The 27,264-nt window shown below is 41.3% G+C and overlaps 2 protein-coding genes across 4 annotated transcripts in view; one reads left to right on the top strand and one right to left on the bottom strand.

Moving 5' to 3' along the window:
• LOC138982360 (S-acyl fatty acid synthase thioesterase, medium chain-like) overlaps positions 1–27,264 on the top strand; it is a 104,320-nt gene that overhangs the window by 56,392 nt on the left and 20,664 nt on the right. Inside the window, exon 8 of one of the 3 annotated variants that reach the window (XM_070355612.1) lies at positions 884–2,462. The exons of the other annotated variants lie outside the window; for them this stretch is intronic. Within the exon in view, the coding sequence (XP_070211713.1) occupies positions 884–1,014 (131 nt within the window). The 3' untranslated portion in view covers positions 1,015–2,462. Of the gene's footprint in view, positions 1–883; positions 2,463–27,264 lie in introns of those variants that run through there. 3 annotated transcript variants of the gene reach the window in all.
• On the bottom strand, positions 8,706–23,375 carry LOC138982355 (defense protein l(2)34Fc-like). The gene is made up of 4 exons (XM_070355607.1): positions 22,592–23,375; positions 12,184–12,403; positions 9,609–9,679; positions 8,706–8,930 (listed from the first exon to the last, which is right to left on the bottom strand). The coding sequence occupies exons 1-4, from the start codon at positions 22,791–22,793 to the stop codon at positions 8,809–8,811; spliced, it is 615 nt and encodes a 204-aa protein (XP_070211708.1). The 5' UTR covers positions 22,794–23,375; the 3' UTR covers positions 8,706–8,808.

The following is a 27,264-nucleotide window of genomic DNA, read 5'->3' as shown; positions in this document are numbered from 1 at the left end:
CAGGAACCGACAAGGAATAAGATGAAAGTGTTTTTAAATTGATTTGGACAATTTAATTTTGATAATAATTTTTATATATTTAATTTTCAGAGCTTGTTTTTAATCCGAATATAACATATTTATATGTTTTTGGAATCAGCAAATGATGGAGAATAAGATAAACGTAAATTTGGATCGTTTTATAAATTTTTATTTTTTTTTACAATTTTCAGATTTTTAATGACCAAAGTCATTAATTAATTTTTAAGCCACCAAGCTGAAATGCAATACCGAACCCCGGGCTTCGTCGAAGATTACTTGACCAAAATTTCAACCAATTTGGTTGAAAAATGAGGGCGTGACAGTGCCGCCTCAACTTTCACGAAAAGCCGGATATGACGTCATCAAAGACATTTATCAAAAAAATGAAAAAAACGTTCGGGGATTTCATACCCAGGAACTCTCATGTCAAATTTCATAAAGATCGGTCCAGTAGTTTAGTCTGAATCGCTCTACACACACACACACACGCACGCACGCACACACGCACGCACACACACCACGACCCTCGTTTCGATTCCCCCTCGATGTTAAAATATTTAGTCAAAACTTGACTAAATATAAAAAGAAGAACAATACCATGTCACGGTAAAACTGGTTGTGTGGAAGAAGATACCTTGATGCATGAAACAAGAAATGTGTGACATGGAATCAAAAGAAGGTTGCAAACTAGAAGCAGATTGGTTAGAAGCCCCCCTCCACACACTCGTACACACACACACCACCCCTCTGTAAAAGGAAGAGTCTTGCTTAAATGTCTCACCGAGCCATCGAGAAGACACATTAAACTTCCCAAAAGAAGGTAACGAAATATATAATAATGAGGTCATTCTCTTTGTTTCAGCATGGAAACAGCTGACTCAAGGTCTTTTTAATGTGAAGAAGTTTGTAGGGGCGCACTTCTATATGAAGGACCCCCACAACCAAAAAATCATATGTGACCTCATAAACGCTGACGCTGCTGCCCTCCAATAACGTCATCACAGCACCCGAAGACTTACATTTTGAACAGTACCGATCATTACTGATTTCAGCGATTGATCACATTGTTGACAAATTGAAATTTACCTTTTTTTGTTAAAGGTATTGGTGAATTGGCAATCAAATATTACGTTGTCCAATAAAAATGGAATGTGTCCGTGCATCTCTCTCTCTCTCTCTCTCTCTCTCTCTCTCTCTCTCTCTCTCTCTCTCTCTCTCTCTCTCTCTCTCTCTCTCTCTCTCTCTCTCTCTGCCGCTAGTTAAACAGTTACAGTTTAATAAGACTGTAATGATGTATAAAGTATATCATGGCGAAGTGCCCATCTATATTCAGGACCTATTTCACAGAGTCACCGAAAGGTACGGGTCTATCAATTTTCTACCACCAATACCCAGGATTGATTTGTTCAAAACTAGTCAAGCCTTCTCTGGCGCTATGGTGTGGAATCATTAAGATCATTAACCTCACTAAAGAGTTTTAAACAAGCTCTGCATAATCATTTTATGTCTACCTAGATGGCTAGGGCCTATACTAGTCTTAACACGTGCACGTAGCTGTCAACAATTGGCAAAGCTTTATGAAATACACAAATATGTTCTTTATTATATGTATTATGTGGAATTTATGTTGCGATTTTACATCATCATCATCAACATCAACATCATCATCATCATTATCATCATCATTATCATCATCATCATCATCATCATCATCACTTGATCATCATCATCATCATCATCAACATCTTCATCATCATCATTTACACCATATAATCATTATTAGCATTAGTGTAAACGTTGGTATCGTGTGAATTTTACCGTCGATCACTTTACATGTGTAACCTCAATTAACATGTTGCATGTTTCGCTTTCGATTTGTATGTTGCTTACTTTGTCATGTTGTTGTTTATGTTTATTTGCTTGTTTGCTTACTTGTCGATTGTTTGCTGATTCGTTCGTTTACTTTGTTTATTTGTCATGTTGCTTTACTTGTTTATCATTTATTAGACATTTGTATAAGAAGTAAGGACCGGTTGTAAGAAAAGGCGTCGCCTGAAACCTCTATCCTTGAAAAATAAAGTTCCATCATCATCATCATCATCTCTCTCTCTCTCTCTCTCTCTCTCTCTCTCTCTCTCTCTCTCTCTCTCTCTCAAAACTAAAGTTTGATCTCTCTCTCTCACAGACACATACACAATCACACACACAATCACTCTCTCTCTCTCTCTCTCTCTCTTAAAGCCCTCAGCTTCTTCACAAGCTTCAAACGACAGTTGCGCATACATCTTATTCACACACAAAATAAGCCTTGAAATGCCTGGCTCTTTGGTCCTCCGAAGCACATCTGATAATAATATTAAAGCATAAATGCATTTAAGCCTTATATAATGAATTTCTTTTTTAAGTCTTTAGTTGTTTGTATTTAAACTGCATGTGTCACAGTCTTGCCCTTTGTTTGTTTGTTTGCAATTGTTCTTTGATTGCCTCCAATTTTAAGGCGTAGTTTTAGCAGGCGATAGCCTAAAGTCTCGATCCGCGAGTAATAAAAATCTGTCGTTCGTTCGTTTATTCTCTCTCTCTCTCTCTCTCTCTCTCTCTCTCTCTCTCTCTCTCTCTCTCTCTCTCTCTCTCTCTCTCTCTCTCTCTCTCTCTCTCTCTCAGTCTCTCTCTCTCTCGCGCGCGCACACACACACACACACACACACACACACACACACACACACACACACACACTGACTTGCCACACACTTCACAAAACATGTCCAAGTCACAACAACCTGTGGCTCAAAAAGGAATACACAAGAATTATAATATTTATTGTTTATCACATCTGTATATATTACCTTGCTTATGCCTCAACAAAACATCCTAAACAAAAATTAATCTTACCAAATCATAACTTACAGTAGTGCGAACATTTGACATAATAGTAAAACAAGTCGCGTAAGGCGAAAATACAACATTTAGTCAAGTAGCTGTCGAACTCACAGAATGAAACTAAACGCAATGCAACGCAGCAAGACCGTATACTCGTAGCATCGTCAGTCCACCGCGCACGGCAAAGGCAGTGAAATTGACAGGAAGAGCGGGGTAGTACTTGCGCTGAGAAGGATAGCACGCTTTTCTGTACCTCTCTTTGTTTTAACTTTCTGAGCGTGTTTTTAATCCAAACATATCATATCTATATGTTTTTTGGAATCAGGAACCGACAAGGAATAAGATGAAAGTGTTTTTAAATTGATTTCGACAATTTAATTTTGATAATAATTTTTATATATTTAATTTTCAGAGCTTGTTTTTAATCCAAATATAACATATTTATATGTTTTTGGAATCAGCAAATGATGGAAAATAAGATGAACGTAAATTTGGATCGTTTTAGAAAAAATTAATTTTTTTTACAATTTTCAGATTTTTAATGACCAAAGTCATTAATTAATTTTTAAGCCACCAAACTGAAATGCAATACCGAAGTCCGGGCTTCGTCGAAGACTACTTGACCAAAATTTCAACCAATTTGGTTGAAAAATGAGAGCGTGACAGTGCCGCCTCAACTTTCACGAAAAGCCGGATATGACGTCATCAAAGACATTTATCAACAAAAGGAAAAAAACGTTCGGGGATATCATACCCAGGAACTCTCATGTCAAATTTCATAAAGATCGGTTCAGTAGTTTGGTCTGAATCGCTCTACACGCACGCACACACGCACGCACACACTTACACCACGACCCTCGTTTCGATTCCCCCTCGATGTTAAAACATTTAGTCAAAACTTGACTAAATGTAAAAATGAGTACCACCAAACGGTTTTGTCTCCAGACAAACACAGGTTAAAAATTCAGTCGCTTTAAAGCTTTAACGAAAGCTACTATCAACAACGGAATTATTCATTCATGGGGATGTCCTATATATATATACTAGCAGTTAAGCCCGGCTTCGCCCGGGAGTAAGCGAAGCCCTGTAGCAATTTAAGACGCTCGCTATCCCATTATCATTAGCTTTACCTCCTTTGTTTGGATACAAAAAAAGAATTATCTCCCTTACCTTCTAGAAATTTCCGGAACTGTCCAGTTAATTTTTCATTCTTCATTTCTTCCCCTCATAGGAGCAATAGCGAGTCTCTAATATCACTGGCATGATGTGCTTGCTACAGGTGAACAGTAGGCACTGAACTTGTCTTGCACCATATAGGCTGTATTCAATAAATGGGAGGTCCATAATCTGAAAAAGGAAACAATGAATCAAGAAACTAAAACCCAGGTGCACATCTGCGGCACCTAGGGAGTGTACGTGCACACTATCTTGTTCCTGCCTCTTGCCATCTCAGAGGTATGGCGACCACAGACAAAAAAGAGTTATCTCCCTTACCTTCTAGAAATTTCCGGAACTGTCCAGTTAATTTTTCATTCTTCATTTCTTCCCCTCATAGGAGCAATAGCGAGTCTCTAATATCACTGGCATGATGTGCTTGCTACAGGTGAACAGTAGGCACTGAACTGGTCTTGCACCATATAGGCTGTATTCAATAAATGGGAGGTCCATAATCTGAGAAAGGAAACAATGAATCAAGAAACTAAAACCCAGGTGCACATCTGCGGCACCTAGGGAGTGTACGTGCACACTATCTTGTTCCTGCCTCTTGTCATCTCAGAGGTATGGCGACCACAGACAGACAGACACACACACACACACACAGACAGACAGACACTCTCTTTTATTTATATGTATGTATAGATTTAAAGCCCGGCTTCGCCCGGGAGTAAGCGGAGCCCTGTAGCAATTTAAGACGCTCGCTATCCCATTATCATTAGCTTTACCTCCTTTGTTTGGATACAAAAAAAGAGTTATCTCCCTTACCTTCTAGAAATTTCCGGAACTGTCCAGTTAATTTTTCATTCTTCATTTCTTCCCCTCATAGGAGCAATAGCGAGTCTCTAATATCACTGGCATGATGTGCTTGCTACAGGTGAACAGTAGGCACTGAACTGGTCTTGCACCATATAGGCTGTATTCAATAAATGGGAGGTCCATAATCTGAAAAAGGAAACAATGAATCAAGAAACTAAAACCCAGGTGCACATCTGCGGCACCTAGGGAGTGTACGTGCACACTATCTTGTTCCTGCCTCTTGCCATCTCAGAGGTATGGCGACCACAGACAAAAAAGAGTTATCTCCTTTACCTTCTAGAAATTTCCGGAACTGTCCAGTTAATTCTTCATTCTTCATTTCTTCCCCTCATAGGAGCAATAGCGAGTCTCTAATATCACTGGCATGATGTGCTTGCTACAGGTGAACAGTAGGCACTGAACTGGTCTTGCACCATATAGGCTGTATTCAATAAATGGGAGGTCCATAATCTGAAAAAGGAAACAATGAATCAAGAAACTAAAACCCAGGTGCACATCTGCGGCACCTAGGGAGTGTACGTGCACACTATCTTGTTCCTGCCTCTTGCCATCTCAGAGGTATGGCGACCACAGACAAAAAAGAGTTATCTCCCTTACCTTCTAGAAATTTCCGGAACTGTCCAGTTAATTTTTCATTCTTCATTTCTTCCCCTCATAGGAGCAATAGCGAGTCTCTAATATCACTGGCATGATGTGCTTGCTACAGGTGAACAGTAGGCACTGAACTGGTCTTGCACCATATAGGCTGTATTCAATAAATGGGAGGTCCATAATCTGAGAAAGGAAACAATGAATCAAGAAACTAAAACCCAGGTGCACATCTGCGGCACCTAGGGAGTGTACGTGCACACTATCTTGTTCCTGCCTCTTGCCATCTCAGAGGTATGGCGACCACAGACAAAAAAGAGTTATCTCCCTTACCTTCTAGAAATTTCCGGAACTGTCCAGTTAATTTTTCATTCTTCATTTCTTCCCCTCATAGGAGCAATAGCGAGTCTCTAATATCACTGGCATGATGTGCTTGCTACAGGTGAACAGTAGGCACTGAACTGGTCTTGCACCATATAGGCTGTATTCAATAAATGGGAGGTCCATAATCTGAGAAAGGAAACAATGAATCAAGAAACTAAAACCTAGGTGCACATCTGCGGCACCTGGGGAGTGTACGTGCACACTATCTTGTTCCTGCCTCTTGCCATCTCAGAGGTATGGCGACCACAGACAGACACACACACACACAGACAGACACTCTCTTTTATTTATATGTATAGATATATACGACTAGTGTCTGTCTGTCTGTCTGTCTGTCTGTCTGTCTGTTCGCGATGCACGGCCAAAGTTCTCGGTGGATCTTTTTCAAATTTGGACACCGTATTCAGCTACACCCCGGACACAACCTCATCGATGAGTACCAGTAACTCTTCCTTATCTTCTCCAGTGTTATCAGCCGCGATTATCTCCCTTCCTCCGTGTGGCGTCAATCCATATTCCCGTTACTACGTTAAGTACTATTTTTAGAAGGTCACTGCACGTTACTATTTTTAGAAGGTCTCCAGTGTTTTGCGCGTTTATCTCCTTTCCTTCGTGCGCCGGCGAAGCCGGCGTACATCCGGCAAAGCCGGGTCCCAGGCGCAGCCTGATATTTGGCTCTACTTCTTCCCGGCGATGCCGGTACCCGGCGAAGCGGGTAATCATCTAGTATTCTATGTACTTTGATTCATAGGACACGGGATAACCTGGCAGAAGCAAAGCTCTCTCTCTCTCTCAGTCGTGTGCGAGCACACACACACACATGCAATTGTGCACGCTCCTAATCACACAGACAAGCACAAGCGAACAAGAAGAAGTCACAGACAAGCACAATGCACCTTTAGCGCAACATTCCATTACACTGTGGAACCTGAACGCGATACATCCCCGCCTGCACGCAATTTTGTAAAATCTCGTTTCGTGCTAAATTATTTGTAACAAACACTTTGGAAAAAAAAAAAGATATCTAAATAACAATTTTCTTTCTCACACGTGTGTTACGCGTGATTGTTCTGAAAAGTGATTATTACATGATTGTTCTGAAAGTCTACTATTTATTTCATCGTAAACATGTAAGCCCTCATACGTGATTGTTCTGAAAGCTTACTAATTTACATGATTGTTCTGAAACTCTACTAAAGGTAAACTTGCTTCACCCGTGAAATGTTAGATATGGAACAATATGTATACCCCAGCCCAACGAAGTTGGAGGGGGGTATACTGGATTCACTTTGTCCATCTGTCTGTGTGAATGTCTGAATGTATATGGAACAATATTTTGATACAATGATACTAAATCTTTTGTGATATTGATATTTATACCCCAGCCCAATGAAGTTGGAGGGGGTATACTGGATTCACTTTTTCCGTCTGTCTGTGTGTATGTCTGTATGTACATGGAACAATATTTTGATACAATGATACTAAATCTTTAAGTGAAATTGATATTTATACCCCCGCCCAATGAATACAAACTCAACAAGTAATACGTTTCATACATTGAACATGTCTTCTTTATTGTTCTCAAAATTCAAATTAAATGTCCAAAGACAAAAATTATTTATAATCTTCAAAAATGTAATGATTCTTCTTGAGTATTCCCAACTCAAAATTCTAATTACAGGTTTAAAGGGACACATAGAAACTTTTGATTTTCCCTCTTTGCCATGCTTAGGTGGCTAGGTCACCAAAATGGATCGAAAGGCATGGCAAAGAGGGAAAATGGAAGCTAATTTTTGCCCCTTTAAAGACGAAAGGCACAACAAATAATTTTCACAAATGAAACTTTTTTTTTTAATGAACTAAAAATTCAAGTGGAGAGGGGATGAGAGACGTGAGGAGATGGCCGGGGTTGCGAGATGGGTGGGGAGTCTGGGCTATAAAGTTCTTGCACGCGAGACAATATACTTCTTTTTTGTGTGTGTGGGGGGTATTTTGTTTATCAACTCTCTCTCTCTCTCTCTCTCTCTCTCTCTCTCTCTCTCTGTCTCTCTCTCTCTCTCTGAATATTTTTGTTATCCTAAATATTGGGGGGGGGGGGCAAAAAGACATGTTTGCCCCCCCCCCCCCACCACCCCACCCCATGAACAGCAGCTGCCCTCCCCCCCCCCAAGTTTCCGACGCCAGTGCACTGAGTACATACGCACACACACACCACACATACACACACATGAAAGCTAAATTTATTAGCACATCTCTGTTTTCAGTGACATTTGTTTTTTTATTACACAGCAACCACCAGAATTTAGTATATATGAATTATTCAAATGGTTTGATAAAGTGTCAGTTGATATGAACAAACCTCCCCCACCCCCTACACCTAAAAAAAAAGGGAGTGGAGAGACGGATCAACTCAAACACACATCTGAAGCTGTCGCGCACACAGAAGACGGATCAACTCAAACACACTTCGTTGGGCAAGGGGTATACATATTGTTCCATATCTGACTACATTTCACGGGTGAAGCAAGTTTACCTTTAGTAGAGTTTCAGAACAATCATGTAAATTAGTAAGCTTTCAGAACAATCACGTATGAGGGCTTACATGATTACGATGAAATAAATAGTAGACTTTCAGAACAATCATGTAATAGTCACTTTTCAGAACAATCACGCGTAACACACGTGAACTTTTGTCTTGATTTTGTCAGTGATTATCGAACATATATGTAAACTTTCTCAGTACATTCGTACTCGTTTTTGTTAAAGTTAGACAACGAAGAATAAAATCAGTTCAAAAAGAAATCTTCACGCTCATTTATTTTAAAGGTGGTGGTCAAAAAGAGAAACTGCCCTCATTCCCAGCTCATTCCAACAAAACGATGTCAATGTCCCGACGGTCGTAGGCTAGCAGCGGAGTTTAATGAAGTGACGCATGGAGAGGAGAAGAAGGGAGAGAACTGTGACGGCGACATTGGAGGAGCTGGACAGTGTGTTGGCACCGTTACCTCCTCCACTTGGTTGCACATCTATGATGAAAACATACTCCCCATTGTGAGATTATATAATAAAGTTGTACTAAACAAACAAATCAAAACACAACAACAGACACTTTCATGATTAATAAGTGTTTGTTGTTCGCCGTCCACTTCTGAGATCGGTTGATCGAGGTTCTAGATTTGTTTTCTTCAGCGGTTTGGCTAGGTAAACAGGGGCGGACGAGGGGGGGGGGGGGGGGGGTTCTGGGGTTTCCGGACCCCCCCCCCCCCCCCCCCAGCAACAAAAATAAAAAATGTGTGTTTTTTGGGGGTATTAATCAGTGACAAAATCTGCTGCCTGAAACTGGTAATGATCATCCTCAGAATGCACCAGATTGCACCATTTTGCATCCTTTTTTTCAAAATTTTCCGGGGGGGCATGCCCCCGGACCCCCCTAGCAAGCTAGGTGCTTTGCGCCGTCAGCTCGGCGCTTCGCGCCTTCATACCCATATCTTCACAATATACTTTTGGAAACCCCCCCCATAAAATGAACTGATCCGCCCCTGGTAAACAACAGTGAACTTGAATTTCATTCGGCCTACTGTTCTTGTTTTGAAAATAGAACGTGTAACAAAATGATTTACAGTTTGGTCAAAGTTTTGAAAATGGCGCTATTTTGGACATAACAAATTAACTGTGGTACAAGAAATTAATAGACTTATACTTACATGTGTCTTTTCCTTTTATGGCTTCCGATTCGACAGCCCAGAAGATGTATTTTGTTCGTGCTATGGACCCTCTGCAAACAGAAAACAGTTTTCTTTTCTTGTTATCAGGCATGGGAATTGTCCGCCAAACGGCGGATTTCCGCCGAATTTTTTTTTTGTTCCGCCGAAAATGCAAAAGTGTCCGCCGAAAAAATAAAGGGGGGAGGCACACAAAAAAAGCACCGGTTACTTTGGCCTTTGCGCAAAAGCCCGCGAAAACTTTCCGTACTTTGTTCACGCACTGCTACCGTACCGCCCGCCTCAGTTATTGAACTTTTATGTCTTGAAAGTAAACCAGATTGCACAGATTGTGTTACAAGTTACATTTTCCTGTTTGTCTCAAGAAGATCAATTTTTGTACAAATTTAAACCATATAATACATGTATATATTTTTTTTCTTCAAAAAAGCAAAAATTGGTACATTTTTGTACTAAAAAATCTGATTCTAAAAACAGAATTTAATGGCAAACTTGGAGCTCAGATGACACCAGATTGCACCATCTGGGTTCTTTGGAGAAATTTTTTTTCCGGGGGGGCATGCCCCCGGACCCCCCTAGTAAGGCTAGGCGCTTCGCGCCGTCGACTTGACGCTTCGCGTCTTCAGTTATAAATTTTCCGCCTTTTATACAATTTTCAATTCCCATGCCTGTGTTATGAAACCATATAGCTAGCCGATTAGAAAGAGAAGCACACCCATGAAATTGTATCGCTGGCTCTGTCTCGGTCTGTCTGTCTGTCTGTCTGTCTGTCTCTCTGTCTCTCTCTCTCTCTCTCTCTCTCTCTCTCTCTATCTCTCTAAATAAATTAAGTTATGTTAAAAATTGACACTTTTTATCATTGGAAATTGTACTTAAAATGCAGCATGACAATTTATTTTTAAATTTGTATCTGTATATATTAACAGCTATTGTGTTTTCAGCGTAGCAATAGGGTCCGATATTTAGACGAGACAAGTATAATGCCGACGAGTCGAAGACGAGTCGCATTATACTTGTTCGAGTCTAAATATCGGACCCTATTGCTACGCTGAAAACACAATAGCGATTATATAGCTGTTATGACCTTGATTTGTTGTTCCAAACTTACAAAATGACAGTTTTTGCGTCGATGCGTTGATCTCAGGTTTTGATAGCAGACAAACTTCTTACGCGCATCATGTTCGCGCAGACATGCACACCGCTACACGCTTTCTGACTTTGGAAGAAAAACTGACTCCAAGTGCATTCGACTTCACAACACAGTCAAGTTGTTAAAACAGCTTTTTAAGTTGTCAGTGTATGCTGTTGTCGATAAAAACATCGCCGTGGTACAGATGGGTAAACCGGAATCATGCGTCGGCCATTTTTCTCAATATGCTTTTGGATATTGAGTAAAATGGCCAACTTCCGCCGCATTATGCTTTGATGATCGGAAGAGACCATCCAATCACAGCCCCCGAATTCCCCCACGTGTTCATCAGAATAGCTATATACAGTTATAATGTATTAAGTTTGATGTGATAGTTCTTTGATTATATTGTTTTCTGTTCTTGTTGACCCTATAATTATTAGGGCGAGGGCTGGATGTAAAAAAGCAATACTCTTGCTTATCTATTACCCTCGATAATAAAGAGCGAAAGAGCAACAAACAGACAGACAGGGTGAGAGACAGAGTGACAGTTTATATGAGCAAATAAAATCAAGTTCAGTCGGATAGTGGATTATTACTGACAAATTTGGCGACAATATTTTGATGAGTAGCCATGGGTCATTTCTATGTCGCTCCTAATAACTGATCATTCATCCCCACTGACCCTAGCTTGTCCTTTCCTGTCCCCCTTGGCTACAGCTCTGCACTCTACCAAATGTGGACGTCAAAGATTGAGTGTATGCCCACAGTTTTCTAATGTTTTCTTAATTAAACCTAATTTGTGACCCTCCACCACGAAATGAGTCGCATGTCACCTCGCGCGGTTCTGCGCTAGGCTTGATAAAAGTCCGGAGAGTGCCTGCTAACAGTGTGTGGGTCACCTTAGTCACAGGCTTATAACTCAAACAGTTTTCGCTCTTTTCTAAAACGGGTTTCACCACTGAATAGAGCATAAAACTCTCGTTATGAAAATGTAAAAATATGAAAATCATGCAAAGGTGACATGCGACTCATTCCGTGGTGGAGGGTCACCTATGTCAATAGTAGTACGTGATTATGAAAGCCTGGTCAGTTTTACTCATCTAAGCGGGATGATTTACCCGGCGAAGCGGAAGAAAAAGAGTAGGAGGGAGTGCTGTTGGGCAAGACACTGGGACACGGGGCATATAGCTAGGCTTGGGGATTTTTAGATTCCTACATATAAGCTTTGAACCCGTGGACAGCATGTCACCCAAGGCCGAGAATCAGCAAGACGAATAATGCTATTAATGTGACCTCAGTCAACAAGTTTTCAGAAAATTAAAAAACACAAGGCAATCTAGTGTGATTCAGCTGATCAGTCCTCGGAATTGAGATGGAAGCTTTTCAAATTATTTTTCTTCTTGAACGCATTATCAAGTGACTCACGTGATAAAAACGTCACCGACGTCCTCCGTCGGCGGGTGCCACGTGACCTCCATGGCGGTTCTGCCGTAAGCGGCTGCATGGCTGAGCGTGTCGTTGGCACCATAGCAACTGAGGAACTTGGACACTGGAGGTGCCACGGAGAAGCGGCCCACGGGACTGTTGTCACGTGTTCTGCCCTGAAGCATGAAGGCCAGGTACGGCTCTCCGCTCGTCACCGTTACTGTAATACAAACAACAAGAACAATAAGAAACAAAGTCGCGTGAAGCGATATCAAATCATTTAGTCAATCTGTCAGCCTGAAGCTGATTTGTCATCACCGAGACTAGCTTGAATAGCGGAACTCGAAGACACAGACCACGCTGATCTGGCGAAGCATGCCCACTTAGGATTTTTTTTTTTTTACACTTATTTATTTTTTACAAGGACAACACAAGCAAACAATGAGGACATTATGAACGTACTACCTGCTTAATAATAATACAGTCAAATAATAATACAGTCAACAACAACAAAAATAAACAAAACAAAAACAAAAAAACTTTTCATATGAGGACCATAATTCTACAAATTTGGTAATGTTACCAGCAATGAAACTGGAATATTTTTCTATTTCAAATCTGTATTTCAAATTCCTTAAAAATATTTCTAAAAGTTTCTTGTAACTTACTCTTATAAATATAAAACTTTGCAAACAAAATAATAAAATCCAAAACCACATCTACGTTAACATTGTTCCTACAACCAAACAAAATAAATTCTTCTGTAAAAAGAACATTTGCGCGGTAAATACAACTTCTGTTTAACAAATCTTCCAAGTCAGTCCAAAATTTCCGACTAAGTGGGCAGTACCAAAATATATGGGAAATTGTTTCATTTTCATTTTTACAAAAGGCACAAAGGGGGCTGTCAAGAATCTTTTGAACAAATAACCGGCTAGCAACACCAAGAATGCGATGAAGCAATCTGGTCTGGAACCATCTTAACTGTGTGTCCTTAGTTGTTTTAAAACACTTATCAAAAATCTGTTTCCAGTTCAGGTTGTAAAAATACATATTCCATCTGTTCATGCCTGCAGGTTATCATCAAGTTTTGATTTTTTTTTAATTCTTTAATTGCCTCTACAAATAATCTGCCACGGTTTATAATCCCTAATCTGAAAACCATCTAACGAATCAATTTGTACTTTTCTCAGATATTTTCGTAAGGACTTAATCACTCCTTCATAAAATAAAAAATCAGTTTGAACAAAAGGAAAATTTAACCTAAATTCTTCAAAGGTAACAAAACTTCCATTTAAATGTAACAACTGATGGACAAACAATACATCATTTTCAATCCATTCCTTATTTACAATTGTACCGTGGTCCCGCATAATGTTCAAATTGTAATGTATACATTCGGAAACAATATCATTCACATTAATTACCTCGCTTAAGGAACAGCATTTCTTATAATGTTTCAAAACATCCTTCCAAATAGGATTATCACATCGTTTCATTAACACATTTACACACTCGGCACCCACTTTAAATATGTCTTTCATTCCAGGTATCATATCAAAAATAAACTTTTTTACATCAAATTCCAACATCTTGAATCTGTGAATCATTTACTTTTTATTTTGAGCACATTTTCAGAATAAGTATGACATACCTATATTTTGTGGATTCAGAACATGATAACAAACACAATGCATTCATTTTGAACCTGTAACTAAACTTTTAATTGAAAATACAAATAAAACAAACTCATGTTCAAGCTTTCCATACTCCGGACTGAGTCAAAGATTGTTCGACCAAAATTTCAATCAATTTGATTGAGAAATAAGGCCCCCCCAAAATGCCGCCTCAACTTGTGTAGAAAGCCGGATATGACGCCATCAAAGACATTTATCGGTAAAAAAATTTAAAAACAAAAAAATGACAAAGACGTTGAGGATACATCTGGAAGAATTCCCATGTAAAGTTTCATGAAGATCCGTCCAATAGCTTTCCAGGAATCGCCCTTAACACACACTGACACACAAACACACACACACACACACACGCGCGCGCACACACGCACGCACATCCACAATCACCCTTGTCTCGAATCACCGTCTATCAAAAAACACAGCGCTGCGTCCTTACCACGCCGATCTGAAAAAGTTATGAAATCGGGGCATATCGCCGTCAAAATCCAGCACATGGCACTAATACCCTGGTCACATAATATAGACGTCGCTTCTGCTACGACGGAAAAGTGTCCGAGAGCGTTGCCAATCGTGAGCCAAACGTGGCAGGATCTCCATGAGCGTGGTTTGGTCGGCGTGGGACCTGCTAGGTCGGGAAGCTTGCACGCTCTCCCCACGCTTTTGTTGAACTGCACAAAACAAGCGTGGTCGTGTACAGTCGTGATGTAGTTTTTTACATTTAGTCAAGTTTTGATTTTTTTATTCGCCATGTGCTGGATTTTGACGGCGAGCCCCGACTCGATAACTTTTTCAGATCGGAGTGATCGGCATGGTCGTCGTAAAACCGTAGAGCTGTGTGACGGGGGCCATAAACAAAAAAAACTACATCACGACTGTACTGCATCCTGAACTCAGGTCAAATGAGTTCCTTCCCTTCGGGTCTCATTTATCCCTGACAGGATGCCTTGGTTTTCTTTCTGTGGGTACGAAATCGATTTTTTTTTTTTTTTACATATTTAGAGCTTTTCGTAATTTGTTATTGATATAAGCAGATTCGCGATCGTCGATAATGATTTTTCATGGTGTTGTGTAATTTTTAAATTACAAAGGAATTGATATGTAAGACAGTTTCAAGCGAGCTATCTTTCGCGGGTGTATTTACTGTGCAAACAACTCTAAATATGGCAAAAGTGTCACGTGATAATCAACCTTGCGGAGCAGACGATACTTTTTTCGTAACCAGTTGGGAGTGATGCAACAATATCACGGTCTCCTTCTCACAGCAGTCTCAACATTTCGACTTGTTTTGACCTTAGAACGATGTCTTTATCATAGCTGTGAAGAACAGAACGGAGATCACTGCCGAGGTCGGCCAATCTGCAATCACTTTCGTCTCAGTTCGTCTATTCTCAGAAACATTAGCGAAAAACATATGGGAGATAACTCTGTATTCTTGTTTTGATAGATTCCGCGTAGTAATTATGCACCCTGTCAGGCAGACAGTAGCGATAGCGTGGACCGATGATTATCAGAATGAACTGTACTGCTCCCAGACCCGGCTACGCTTGTTTTGTGCAGTTGAAAATAAGCGTAGGGAGAGCGTGCAGTTTCGCGACCTAGCAGACCTACCCCGACCAAACCGCGCTCATGGAGATCCTCCCACGTTTGGCCCACGATTGGCCACGCTCTCCGACAATTTTACAACGGAGTAAAAGCGGCGTCTCTGTGTGAATGGGGTATTAGAGAGAGAAACAAGTCGCGTAAGGCGAAAATACAATATTTAGTCAAGTAGCTGTCGAACTCACAGAATGAAACTGAACGCAATGCAACGCAGCAAGACCGTATACTCGTGGTCCACCGCTCACGGCATAGGCAGTGAAATTGACAAGAAGAGCGCGCGAGCGGGGTAGTGGTTACGCTATGCTGCATAGCACGCTTTTCTGTACCTCTCTTCGTTTTAACTTTCTGAGCGTGTTTATAACCCAAACATATCATATCTATATATTTTTTGAATCAGGAACCGACAAGGAATAAGATGAAAGTGTTTTTAAATTGATTTCGAAAAAAAAATTTTGATAATAATTTTTATATATTTAATTTTTAGAGCTTGTTTTTAATCCGAATATAACATATTTATATGTTTTTGGAATCAGCAAATGATGGAGAATAAGATAAACGTAAATTTGGATCGTTTTATACATTTTTATTTTTTTTTACAATTTTCAGATTTTTAATGACCAAAGTCATTAATTAATTTTTAAGCCACCAAGCTGAAATGCAATACCGAACCCCGGGCTTCGTCGAAGATTACTTGACTACAATTTCAACCAATTTGGTTGAAAAATGAGGGCGTGACAGTGCCGCCTCAACTTTCACAAAAAGCCGGATATGACGTCATCAAAGACATTTATCAAAAAAATGAAAAAAACGTATGGGGATATCAATCCCAGGAACTCTCATGTCAAATTTCATAAAGATCGGTCCAGTAGTTTGGTCTGAATCGCTCTACACGCACGCACACACACACATACACACGTACACACACACGCACGCACATACACCACGACCCTCGTTTCGATTCCCCCTCGATGTTAAAATATTTAGTCAAAACTTGACTAAATATAAAATTAAAATATTTAGTCAAAACTTGACTAAATATAAAGAGTAAAAAGTGGAAATATCTTTCAGTGTTGCGCACTTACGTTGGGCTATAGTTGTACTCAGGGGCGGATCAGTTGCTTTGTAAGGGGGGGGGGGCACTTTGAATCGAAAGTGAATGTGATGGGCGCGAAGCGCCCGAACTTGCTAGGGGGGTCCGGGGGCATGCTCCCCCGGAACAATTTTTTGCCCAAAGAAGCAAAATGGTGCTATCTGGTGCCATTTGAACTTAGAAATGGTCATAGAATCAGCACAGAAAAATCTTTTTTTTTCTTCTTCTTTTTTTTTTTTTTTTTCGTGGGGGGGGGGGGGGGCACGTGCCCCCTGTGCCCCCCCCCCCTCGTCCGCCCCTGGTACTGATTACAACGACAAAAACAATTATCAATTGTCTTACTCTTACAGGTGCAGTTGCACATGCATCAAAAGTATAAATTGGTGAGCATTTAAATTATGCGCATCAAGGTGTAGAAGCAATTAACAAACAAAATTAACCAGAGGATAATCTTTGTGTGCCGTAAAAACGATGAATACGCCAACAGCAAGTTCGACATGCGTAGTCGTTTTCAAATAAACTGGCTTCTTTGCCACCACCACCACCACCCCCACCCCCCCCCCCCCCCTGTCTCTCTCTCTCTCTCTCTTTGAATGCTCGTAAGCAAAGCAACAAATACTGAAAATCACGAATGGCTTGTGACGATCTGTGTTATGTTGAAAACCATCAACTTCAACATCAGTGACATGCACTTAAATGTCGCAAACAGGAAACTAATTCTGAGTGTAACATTTAAGCGGGATGAAACTAGTTGCCAAAGGCGAGAACACACATGTAGCTTGGGGAACATGGAGTTGCGATTATTCACGGTGATCCTGCACGACGTTGTAGGTATCAGAGTGCAATCAGTGCAAGTCAACAAGCTCAAAAGGGATGGGATGGTTTCATCTCGAAAACGTTAAATCATGTTCCATTACCCGCTATTACGAGCTAGTCGTGTGACAGAGAGTTTTCTTGCACACGAGACTGTAGATGTTTCACGACGGCTTTAGCCGGAGTGAAACAGCAGCAGTCGAGTGTGCAAGAAAACTCTCTGTCACACGACTAGCTCGTAATGGAGATTATGTCTCACAGCATAGGCATAGACAGATATAAATGAGTTTTTGGGGACGAAATAACAGGCACAAAACCAGACTGACAACACAATTGCCTTTTCACACATACCGTACACACGCATGCGCGCAAAAGATAGATCCAATTCGTTTCGTGTCTTTTTCTGGTTGAATGCATCTAACAAAGTATCAACCAACGTTTCTGAATCTTTCAATGAAAAAAAACCCCTTATTTTGAACCAAACAGCACATACCAACGAAAGCTAAACACACAAACACACGCGCGCACTAACACAGATTGAATGCAAAGCGCGAACGAACACGGATAATTTTTGTAGGTCAGGTAGTGGGAAAGTCCACCCGAAATGTTCCACAGGGGAACTGGTTGTGTTTGGATTGTTCTTTTTCTCACAGTGATGTTGATGTTGTTTACAGTGCAGTTTTGAAAGAATATTTTCCGAATTTGGGGCACACTTTCGTCTTTCGGTTCGTTTATCTTGTCGAAGTAACATTCGAGTGTTTCTAAATCCAAACCTTCCATCACCGCTGGTGCAGATTAGACCTGCCTGACTGTCTGCGTGCGTGTTAGAGCTGAAGACGAAGCCTCAATCGCCAAAGCGTCACCCATCTGTAGGTTCTGAGCATCGGATGTACGTTGATACGTGGTAAGATCCGCACGGAACTGTCTATGCAACTTTTCCTAGTCACAAGTGTAAGGTTCGATCTTTTCTTTGCAATTTCGTCCTCTGTGTACGTAGCAAAACGTTTCACCATTTTCGGTTTTCGTTGCAGACGACGATAGTGAAAGTAGTACCTATTGTTTTGTTTTGACCTTTCGTATTTAGGGTTCTTCATTGAAGCTTGGTAAAGGGACCGTGTCGTGTAAGTGGAAAGTTGACGAAGCTTTTGAAAACAGAAATTGAATGAAGAAGAAAATGTGGCTTTCAGTTATATACAGGAGAACGGGGTTGGTGTTATTCTTTTACCGTCAAACACTTAGTACACAGATAAAACGTGATTGACTGACCAAGGCCTGTTGGCACACTATTCAGAATGCACGTAACAAAATGTAACAACGCTTTGATACCCATTTTTCTACGTTCGTGATCACTTGAAATGAATACTGAAAACATAAGTGTTTAAGGTAGTGACTGAATGTATGTAAAGGTAAAAATTTTCAGAAATAAATGCATAATCAAAATAATTGATTTCGGGATCAAAGCGTGTAACATACAATCTTGCACACGTTTGCTTTAGTAGTGGCAAAGAAGGAATGCGTGTGACATTCATGTTTGTCATGTGGTGCCAGGGCCTTTCCTTGGACATCATTTTTAGTCGTCGTCGTCGTCGTCGTTGTTGTTGTTGTTGTTGTTGTTGTTGTTGTTGTTGTTGTTGTTGTTGTTGTTCTTCTTCTTCTTCTTCTTCTTCTTCTTCTTCTTCTTCTTCTTCTTCTTCTTCTTCTGTGGACTGGGTGGCCGAGTGGTAACGCACTTGTGCTCGGAAGCGAGAGGTTGCGAGTTCGACCCTGGGTCAGGGCGTTAGCAATTTTCTCCCCCCTTTCCTAACCTAGGTGGTGGGTTCAAGTGCTAGTCTTTCGGATGAGAGTGACGAAAAACCGAGGTCCCTTCGTGTACACTACATTGGGGTGTGCACGTTAAAGATCCCACGATTGACAAAAGGGTCTTTCCTGGCAAAATTGTATAGGCATAGATAAAAATGTCCACCAAAATACCCGTGTGACTTGGAATAATAGGCCGTGAAAAGTAGGATATGCGCCGAAATGGCTGCGATCTGCTGGCCAATGTGAATGCGTGATGTATCGTGTAAAAAAAATTCCATCTCACACGGCATAAATAAATCCCTGCGCCTTGAATATGTGCGCGATATAAATTGCATTAACAAATTTTAAAAAAAAATTAAAAAAATCCCTGCGCTTAGAACTGTACCCACGGAATACGCGCGATATAAGCCTCATATTGATTGATTGATTGATTGATTGATTCTTCTTCTTGTATGTAGAACTCAAGTATGATTTCTGTAAGGAAATCTATTAACATTTCCATGAAGACAAAACGTCTGTTGTTGTTTTCTTTCGTCTTTTTGTTGGGGGGGGGGGGGGGGAGGTTGTTTGTCCAAAACATAATCAAAATTCAGCTGAAAAAATTCTTATACTTGAATTGTGACATGTACAACAACAACACACTTTTTGGTTATGCGTCAAATTAGTGTCGGTCACATCAAAAGCCCTCTGTGTAATATTGCATTTTCTGGCGCTATCAAGCAAGACCACGCCACAGTGAATCATCTTACAGCATCCGATCTTACATTTCATCTGTAAGATTTGTTATGGACGTTGAATGTAGATAAGCAGGCAGAATGAGGCAAACAAGCAAACACGAATACGTTGATCCAAAGAGGAAGCGAGCTTTTAACAGATTTTAATTGATTGACACTTAATCAGGAGTTTGACAGGTAATTCATCACGTGCTGCCTAACACGATATTAGCCTCTGCATCAAATGGTGTATTGCAACTTCTCCGTATTTCCTCCTGTTGACTTACGTAGTATGCATAATGCTAAAGAGATCATTCACAGCATTAGGGGGCATGTCGCTTATCCAATCGGCAAACGTTATTTGGTAATGTTGTGATCTTCTCCACGCAATCGTCATGTTTTTGTGTTTAGTTGCTCAACGGCCCACCTCCTCCTTTCCCCCGAGGCAAAAGACTAAAGATGACTGGTGACAGTTCTTGTTGGGGTACTGTGTGGTGATGGACGAAGCCGATAACGGGGAGGAGGCGGAAGAAGAGTAAGAGGACGATGACGGTGCAAAATGGAAAAAAAAAAAAGAAAAAAAAAAGACATCAACACACACACAAAACTGTATCACGGCAACACGGCAGATTGTCGCAATTCCAGTGTCCTGCAAGTTCACGGATGTAGTCGAACTCCGAAGCCGAGCAACTTGCCACGTGAAAACCTCAGACAAATTCTACGTTTACTGAAAGATCGTATACGGAGCCGTTTTCATTTACAATTGTTTAACTTAATGTAATGTGTAGGTCAGATCATATATGCTGAATTAATAATGTTTGTAAAAATAAATTAGCTAATAACCAGACTTATACCATCTTTTCATGTTTTCAAATGACGATTCAATAAACATCTTTTGGAACCAGCTTACGTGAGAGGATATGCGTACTGAATACGCTGCATCCAACACGTATACATGTTGCATTGTATTGTATGTCATGATGGAAACCGTCTTTAATGGCCGTTGCAAACGCAGCACACAAAAAACGAGCGCGCACTGAGTACATTAATTTAATTACGGAACCTGATCAAGAAACCAACGGCACACAAAGCTTTTAGGAATGGGCTCACTGCCTAACAAGTTACACAAGATTCGCTTTTAAAGGATCAAGAATTGAAGAAGATTAGACAACGTACCAGCAAGATAGAAAAAACCTGCTTCAAATAAAGCTTACATTATAGCTTACAAACACATTCAATTGTAAATAAACAAAGTTGCAAGAAGAACAAAAACTTACGATGAATGGATGTTGTCTCACAATGAATGGACTGAAGAAATTTTTGAATTTGATTATACGTGGTCTAACAGACAGATGTTCCCCACCTAAGCTGCCTTGAACAAACGCTTTCTATATGCTGGACAATGCCTCACATACACAAATACCAATATTTTTGTTGTTGAATTGTACAAAATAATGAGAAGAAAAAAAGCATGCACGATTTTGGTACGCTGAAAACGGATACGTTTCCAGACTTAACGCAGACTTAAAGACACAATGACACTCAACGAAGTTTTCATCCGACATTTATTGTCCTCAACTCGGAGAAAAAACAACCTAGTATTTCCACTCTCGGCTCCAAAGGATATTATACCACTTTTCGTACCTCAACGAAGACATTCCTAACCGTGTCAATCAAATCAAACTTGTTCTAGTTATCTGGCACGCTTTTCGGACTGAGGATGTCTTTTACAGGGGTCAAGTGGCAGCCATACAAATACGAAACGTGACACAAAATTAGAATGTATGCACAACTCATCAACATACATATAGATTATTATCTTGAGTTGAGGTACAGAAAATGCTGCAATATGTGTTGGCCAAGTTCAGTTTGGAAAGGTCAGTCTATGCGAAATGAATACTTTTAGCTTGGAAAATCGGTTTAATCTTCTACTTGAGTATGCCCAGAACTTAAAGGTTTGAACTGACATTCCAACCTCTTGCAACAAAAGCCTGAAGTATTTGCGCAGGTACTCTACAAAACAGTTCTTCAAATGGTTTATAAACCGCTGGGTGGCAATATCGATAAAAACCGTTGAAATTGACACCCAATATATCATTTGAAAACTGAAGATTGGTACGCTTTTGGGCCCTTAAAACATCCCGCACACATTATTGTGTGCACTGTTCATATTGTTGAACATTACTACTTTTCTTTTTACCTTAATTGTGCAGCGATTTCAGGGTCTCCTCGGTTTTCTGTAGAGCTTTGTACCGGTACGCATGCCCATACCAGTTATCTTTCGTCGGACCGATATTTTGTACCGGTATACCGATATGTCTGACTAGGTTGTTTTTCATCGATGCATTGAAGACTGTTTACTCCATGTTTTTCTTCAGAACAATAAATGGTTCGCATGTTCTGCCTTCAGTGATTATCTCTGGTCTGTAAAAAGGACCCTAGCAGTGGAGAGAAAAAAAACACTTTCAGGTGTCACACTCGCTGCTATGGTGGTATTCGGGCATTTATCTTGATCGCTACGGAAATGCACGAAGTGTGTCGGTTCAAACCGGTTCGGTAAACGCGAACCGATATTTTGTCTTCAACGGTATACCGCTGCAGCTCTAGTTTTCTGCGCATTACAAAAGAAATGATGTAGTGCCATTATTTTCGTCTGAAGACCAGAACCGGTTTAACTTTATGAAACGTTTGTAACTAACCTGTGATTGGTTCCTGAGTCGTGTAATTGGTGCTAGACAGGAGGATCAGAAAGGGTGAAGCCGACTCCTCAGCCACTGCATCTTCGTGGATTGGCATCAGGTGTCCGCATGCAGACAACGGGGCTCCGCTTGGAAACGATGACACCACGGTTACCAGTAGCAACGCTGCCAAGACATGCAGGACTTGTCGTTTCGGATGCATTGTGTGTCGAATACTTTTTGCTATTGTTTTGCTGTGTCACAAACCTCGTCAAGCAAAAGAAAAAGAACGGAGCTTGCGCACTGTATCAAGTTAGTCCGCACAATCTCAGGGAAAAGGATTGCTATGTCCGTTCTTTGTTTTTTCTCACTCTCAAACCAAAACTTGATGTCCAGTTTTTGTAATTCTTTAATCAAAACACTGTTCCCGCAAAAATTACGAAATTATCTTGTCCTTGCGAATTTTCAGATTATTGTGTTTAACGATGTGCTTTTTTTTTTATATATATTAATCTGTTATTCCCGCGTTCCTAATACCTGTTGACTAGTTCTTCTGGTTGTTTTCAAATAAACAGTTTTTAGGCTATCAACACTTTTTTTCACCCGCCCATCCAAAATGTGCTCAAAGTACTAACTGAGGCCAAGGCAGAGAGAACGGCGAATAAGACGGTCAAAGGACCCGTGATGACGAACAAATGTGAGTGGAGAAGCGATGGTGCAGCCTTCGGGCCTCCAGCGATGACGTCGCAAATTGAGAATGAAGACTTTCATGTAGCTCAGTCGTTCCCTTTCCACCCTCCAGTCCCAACCCTTCCTCAACCACGCACGCAACATCTCGAGTCATCTCTCGTATCATGTAAGCCGTGAGTTTTCTTTCATGTCGCAGCTCTATAAGGTATGAGGAGGATGTTCATGTCCTTCACTCCCCATGCCCACTTCACCCCCCCCCCCCCCCCCCCCCCATTCAACCTTTCACCCTTCGTCAACCCTGCCTCCTGCGTTTCATCACGACATAGCAGAGATACAATTAGGATGTTGATGTCATGTCTTTTCAAGGCTCTATTCCATGACTCAAGCCCCAATTTTCCGGCCTCGAGCCTCAGGTACATGATCAGGTAAAAACAAGGCTGTCGTATTCCTCACCATCTCTCTACAGTGCTACCTGGGATGAACGGCCTCGAATAGCATTAACTGCTGAAGAGACGATAAACAAGATTGTCATCATTTTCACGAGTTTTCATTCACAAACACCTGGGAAATAAATCTCATGTTTCCCATGCAATAAATCGAGGTGGTGAATGGGTTTGAGCTTTCAGGTGAAACGTGGATTGTCAAAGTAAAAGCCAATCAGGCTGATTGTTTGATGTGTGGAACCATCGCGGCTTTGGATTTGTGTTTCCGAGGACAACGATTGTAAGCATTCACTCTCAAAGACCCAATCAATGTTGACAATTACCGCGGCGACTCATGGTTAATTTGCAACTTATCTCTGTAATCGCAAAATCCACAACGAAAAGTCATAAACACTTAAAAAGAAAAGAAATATGCTCAACACTTACTGAACTCACACGTATGATCGCAGCTCTGTACATTTTCAGACTGGAAGAAAAGCGTCAACAAGCTACGTTTGACGTCACATACAAGGTTGACGTGTTATCTCGAGCTACTGTGACGATGCTTTGTCGCCCGGAGTTGGATTCTAAAAATTCGTCTCCCTGTGGGTTATTGTGCATTTTGTTGCACAACCAAAATGATGACAAAAACGATGTTTGGTGGCTTGTTGACAGACCAGCATTTTGTTGTTGGTCCTCGGGGAGCATATCGCCTTTTGTCTCATATTTATCAACCGCGGCCTTCGGCCTTGGTCGATAAAGATGAAACAAAAGACGATATGGTCCCCTTGGACCAACAAAAAAGCTGGTCTGTCAACAAGCCACCAAACATCTTATAATAACCAACCAACCTGGGATGAAAGGACACCCATGGGACCAGCCAAAAGTGTCCTTACTTTGCAAGTGACCTGTTATGACAGGTATACTGTGGTCAGATACCAGACAAAGGGGCTACAGAAGGTGTCCTTGATGGGGATGTGTCCTCTCATCACAGTGGCTTCAAATCGCAGTGATCGTCGCAATAATGACTGAAGATACCAGATTCCCCAGGTATCTTCCGCTCTCTCACTCTTCTCCCTCTGCTCTTCTTCTTCTCCCTCTCCCAATCCTTCTGTCTGCTGCTCAAGTTATCAGCTTACCAGCAAGACACCATCTCCAACCTCTCCCCTCTATTCACAATGGTTCGAACCCCCTCCTCCACCTGATGACTACCACCACCTTTCCACCCAAAAACATAGCCTGATAACACACATATATATAGAGAGATATAACTTTATCTCTATATTATTCATATATATATACGTTGTATACGCACTGTTGACATATGAACATGTTCAACAGCCATCTCTTCACCTTCTGCTATGTTACACCTAACCGTGCATGCAGTTGCCTACGTGTTTCTACCTGTGCTAGACCCTTCTCCTCCCCAAGACTCCCATTCCCACCTCCCCCGCCTCTCTAATTTCTATAGCCTGAGGCAGAAAAGAGAAGGAAACGTTAGAGATTTACTCGGCAAATCCGTCACACGGCTTCGAACGCCTCCAATGTGCAATCACGCACAAGCGCGTCACTTCCTATTTCGTTAGTGCTTGCACCTTGTCATGGCGGTTATAGATGACGGCTCAGATCATTAATTAATCTACAGTTGAACCCCTCATGAACAGCCTTTCAACTGAAACACCTTTCTCAATACATATACAGAAATCAGATGCAATGAATAATACCTACAGGGCTCCCCAAACTGTGCGTCCCTGCGTCTTAGACGCACTAGAAGCCGAAAACGCGTACTAGAAACTTATGGAGGAGGTCCCGGGCACAAAACTTAATATATTAGATAAGTTCTGTGGTCCCGGGACGCACTAAACCTACTATAAAGATTGGGTCCCGGGACGCATTAAATTTCCGTTATTGTGCGTACACCGTTTTCAGACTGACTGTAAACCGGCACGGTTGGCCTAGTGGTAAGGCGTCTGCCCCGTGATCGGGAGGTCGTGGGTTCGAACCCCGGCCGGGTCATACCTAAGACTTTAAAATTGGCAATCTAGTGGCCGCTCCGCCTGGCGTCTGGCATTATGGGGTTAGTGCTAGGACTGGTTGGTCCGGTGTCAGAATAATGTGACTGGGTCACGGTGAGACATGAAGCCTGTGCTGCGACTTCTGTCTTGTGTGTGGCGCACGTTATATGTCAAAGCAGCACCGCCCTGATATGGCCCTTCGTGGTCGGCTGGGCGTTAAACAAAAAACAAAACAAAAAACAAAAAAAAGACTGACTGTAGTCGTCAGGTAAGTTAGTGGAATGGGTGATGGCGCCCTGAGGATGTGTCTGATGTGTTCGGAACTTTCAGACTATTAATACCACTTACAAAGTAGTTCATTTGATTGTAATTAATATGTCAGATACCCTTTTCAGTTACCCTATCCTCGGTTATATGATTCTTGGCATGTCATCATATTCCAAATTCTGTATCAAAAAGTCAGTCCGGTGGATTTCTCTATTTTTTTCACATTTGTTTCAACACACCCTGAAAATGTCACAGAATGAATATTAGCAAAATATTAACAACGTCCATTTTTGGGGTCAATCCCTGTGTACACCAGGGCTTTGGGGCAACCGGACTATTGGGACCCTCTAAAATTCTGCGGAGGGGGTTCATGAACTCTAAAAAAAATTCACAGTGGGGGTCCCGGGACCCTCTACGAGGTGCGTCCTTGGGGAGCCCTGACCTTAGGGAAAACCCCTTAGATCGCTTCCAAAGTTATACCATTAGATTCTGCGTTACAAATAATGCTGTAGTGTAGGACTGCGATCACTTTGCAAAAGGAAGTACGCTTTCAAAACACTTAGTGATTTAAAAGCTTACTTAAATGTCGAAGAATATGCATTGAAAGAGCATTCTTTGTGGTGGTTGGATTGGCGGGGCAAGCCCCGCCTCCTTTTTGTTCACACACACACACACACACACACACACACACACACACACACAAACAAACTCGCAGCAAGGTATCTTCTACTACACAACCAGTTTTATACATGGCATTGTTCTTCTTCTTTTGTTTTTGTTTTTTGACGGTTCACACAAGCGAAAGTCGCGCGTTCACGCACGCACGCACGCACACACACACACACACACACACACACACACACACACACACACACACACACACACACACACACACACAGAGTCCGAATGACGATTTATGCGAGGTAAGCAGGAATACATTTCGCTTGATTGTGACACATCCATAATGTCAGTGACACAAACACACACAAACACACACACGCACACATACACACACTCACACACACACATACACATACACACACACACACAAACACACACACAAACTCCGGGACACACATCCGGACACACACACACACACCCACCCACACCACACCACACCCACACCACACACACACACACACACACACCGGATGAGACGAAAAACCGAGGTCCCTTCGTGTACACTACATTGGGGGTGCACGTTAAAGATCCCACGATTGACAAAAGGGTCTTTCCTGGCAAAATTGTATAGGCATAGCTAAAAATGTCCACCAAATACCCGTGTGACTTGGAATAATAG

Source organism: Littorina saxatilis, linkage group LG12 (genome assembly GCF_037325665.1).
Source record: "Littorina saxatilis isolate snail1 linkage group LG12, US_GU_Lsax_2.0, whole genome shotgun sequence".
In the NCBI taxonomy this organism is placed as follows: Eukaryota; Metazoa; Mollusca; class Gastropoda; order Littorinimorpha; family Littorinidae; genus Littorina; species Littorina saxatilis.
Note: the sequence above shows the minus strand (reverse complement) of the source record. Positions and strands in the feature narration are given on the sequence as shown.

Bases quoted from the DNA above. Each gene is read 5' to 3' on its own strand.
- LOC138982355 (XM_070355607.1), bottom strand. From the start codon at position 22,793: ATGCATCCGAAACGACAAGTCCTGCATGTCTTGGCAGCGTTGCTACTG. The intron at 12,404-22,591 runs GTTAGTTACAAA...TTTGTATTACAG, and splicing joins GACTCAGGAACCAATCACAG to TAACGGTGACGAGCGGAGAG. The intron at 8,931-9,608 runs GTAAGTATAAGT...TTTTCATCATAG, and splicing joins CATAAAAGGAAAAGACACAT to ATGTGCAACCAAGTGGAGGA.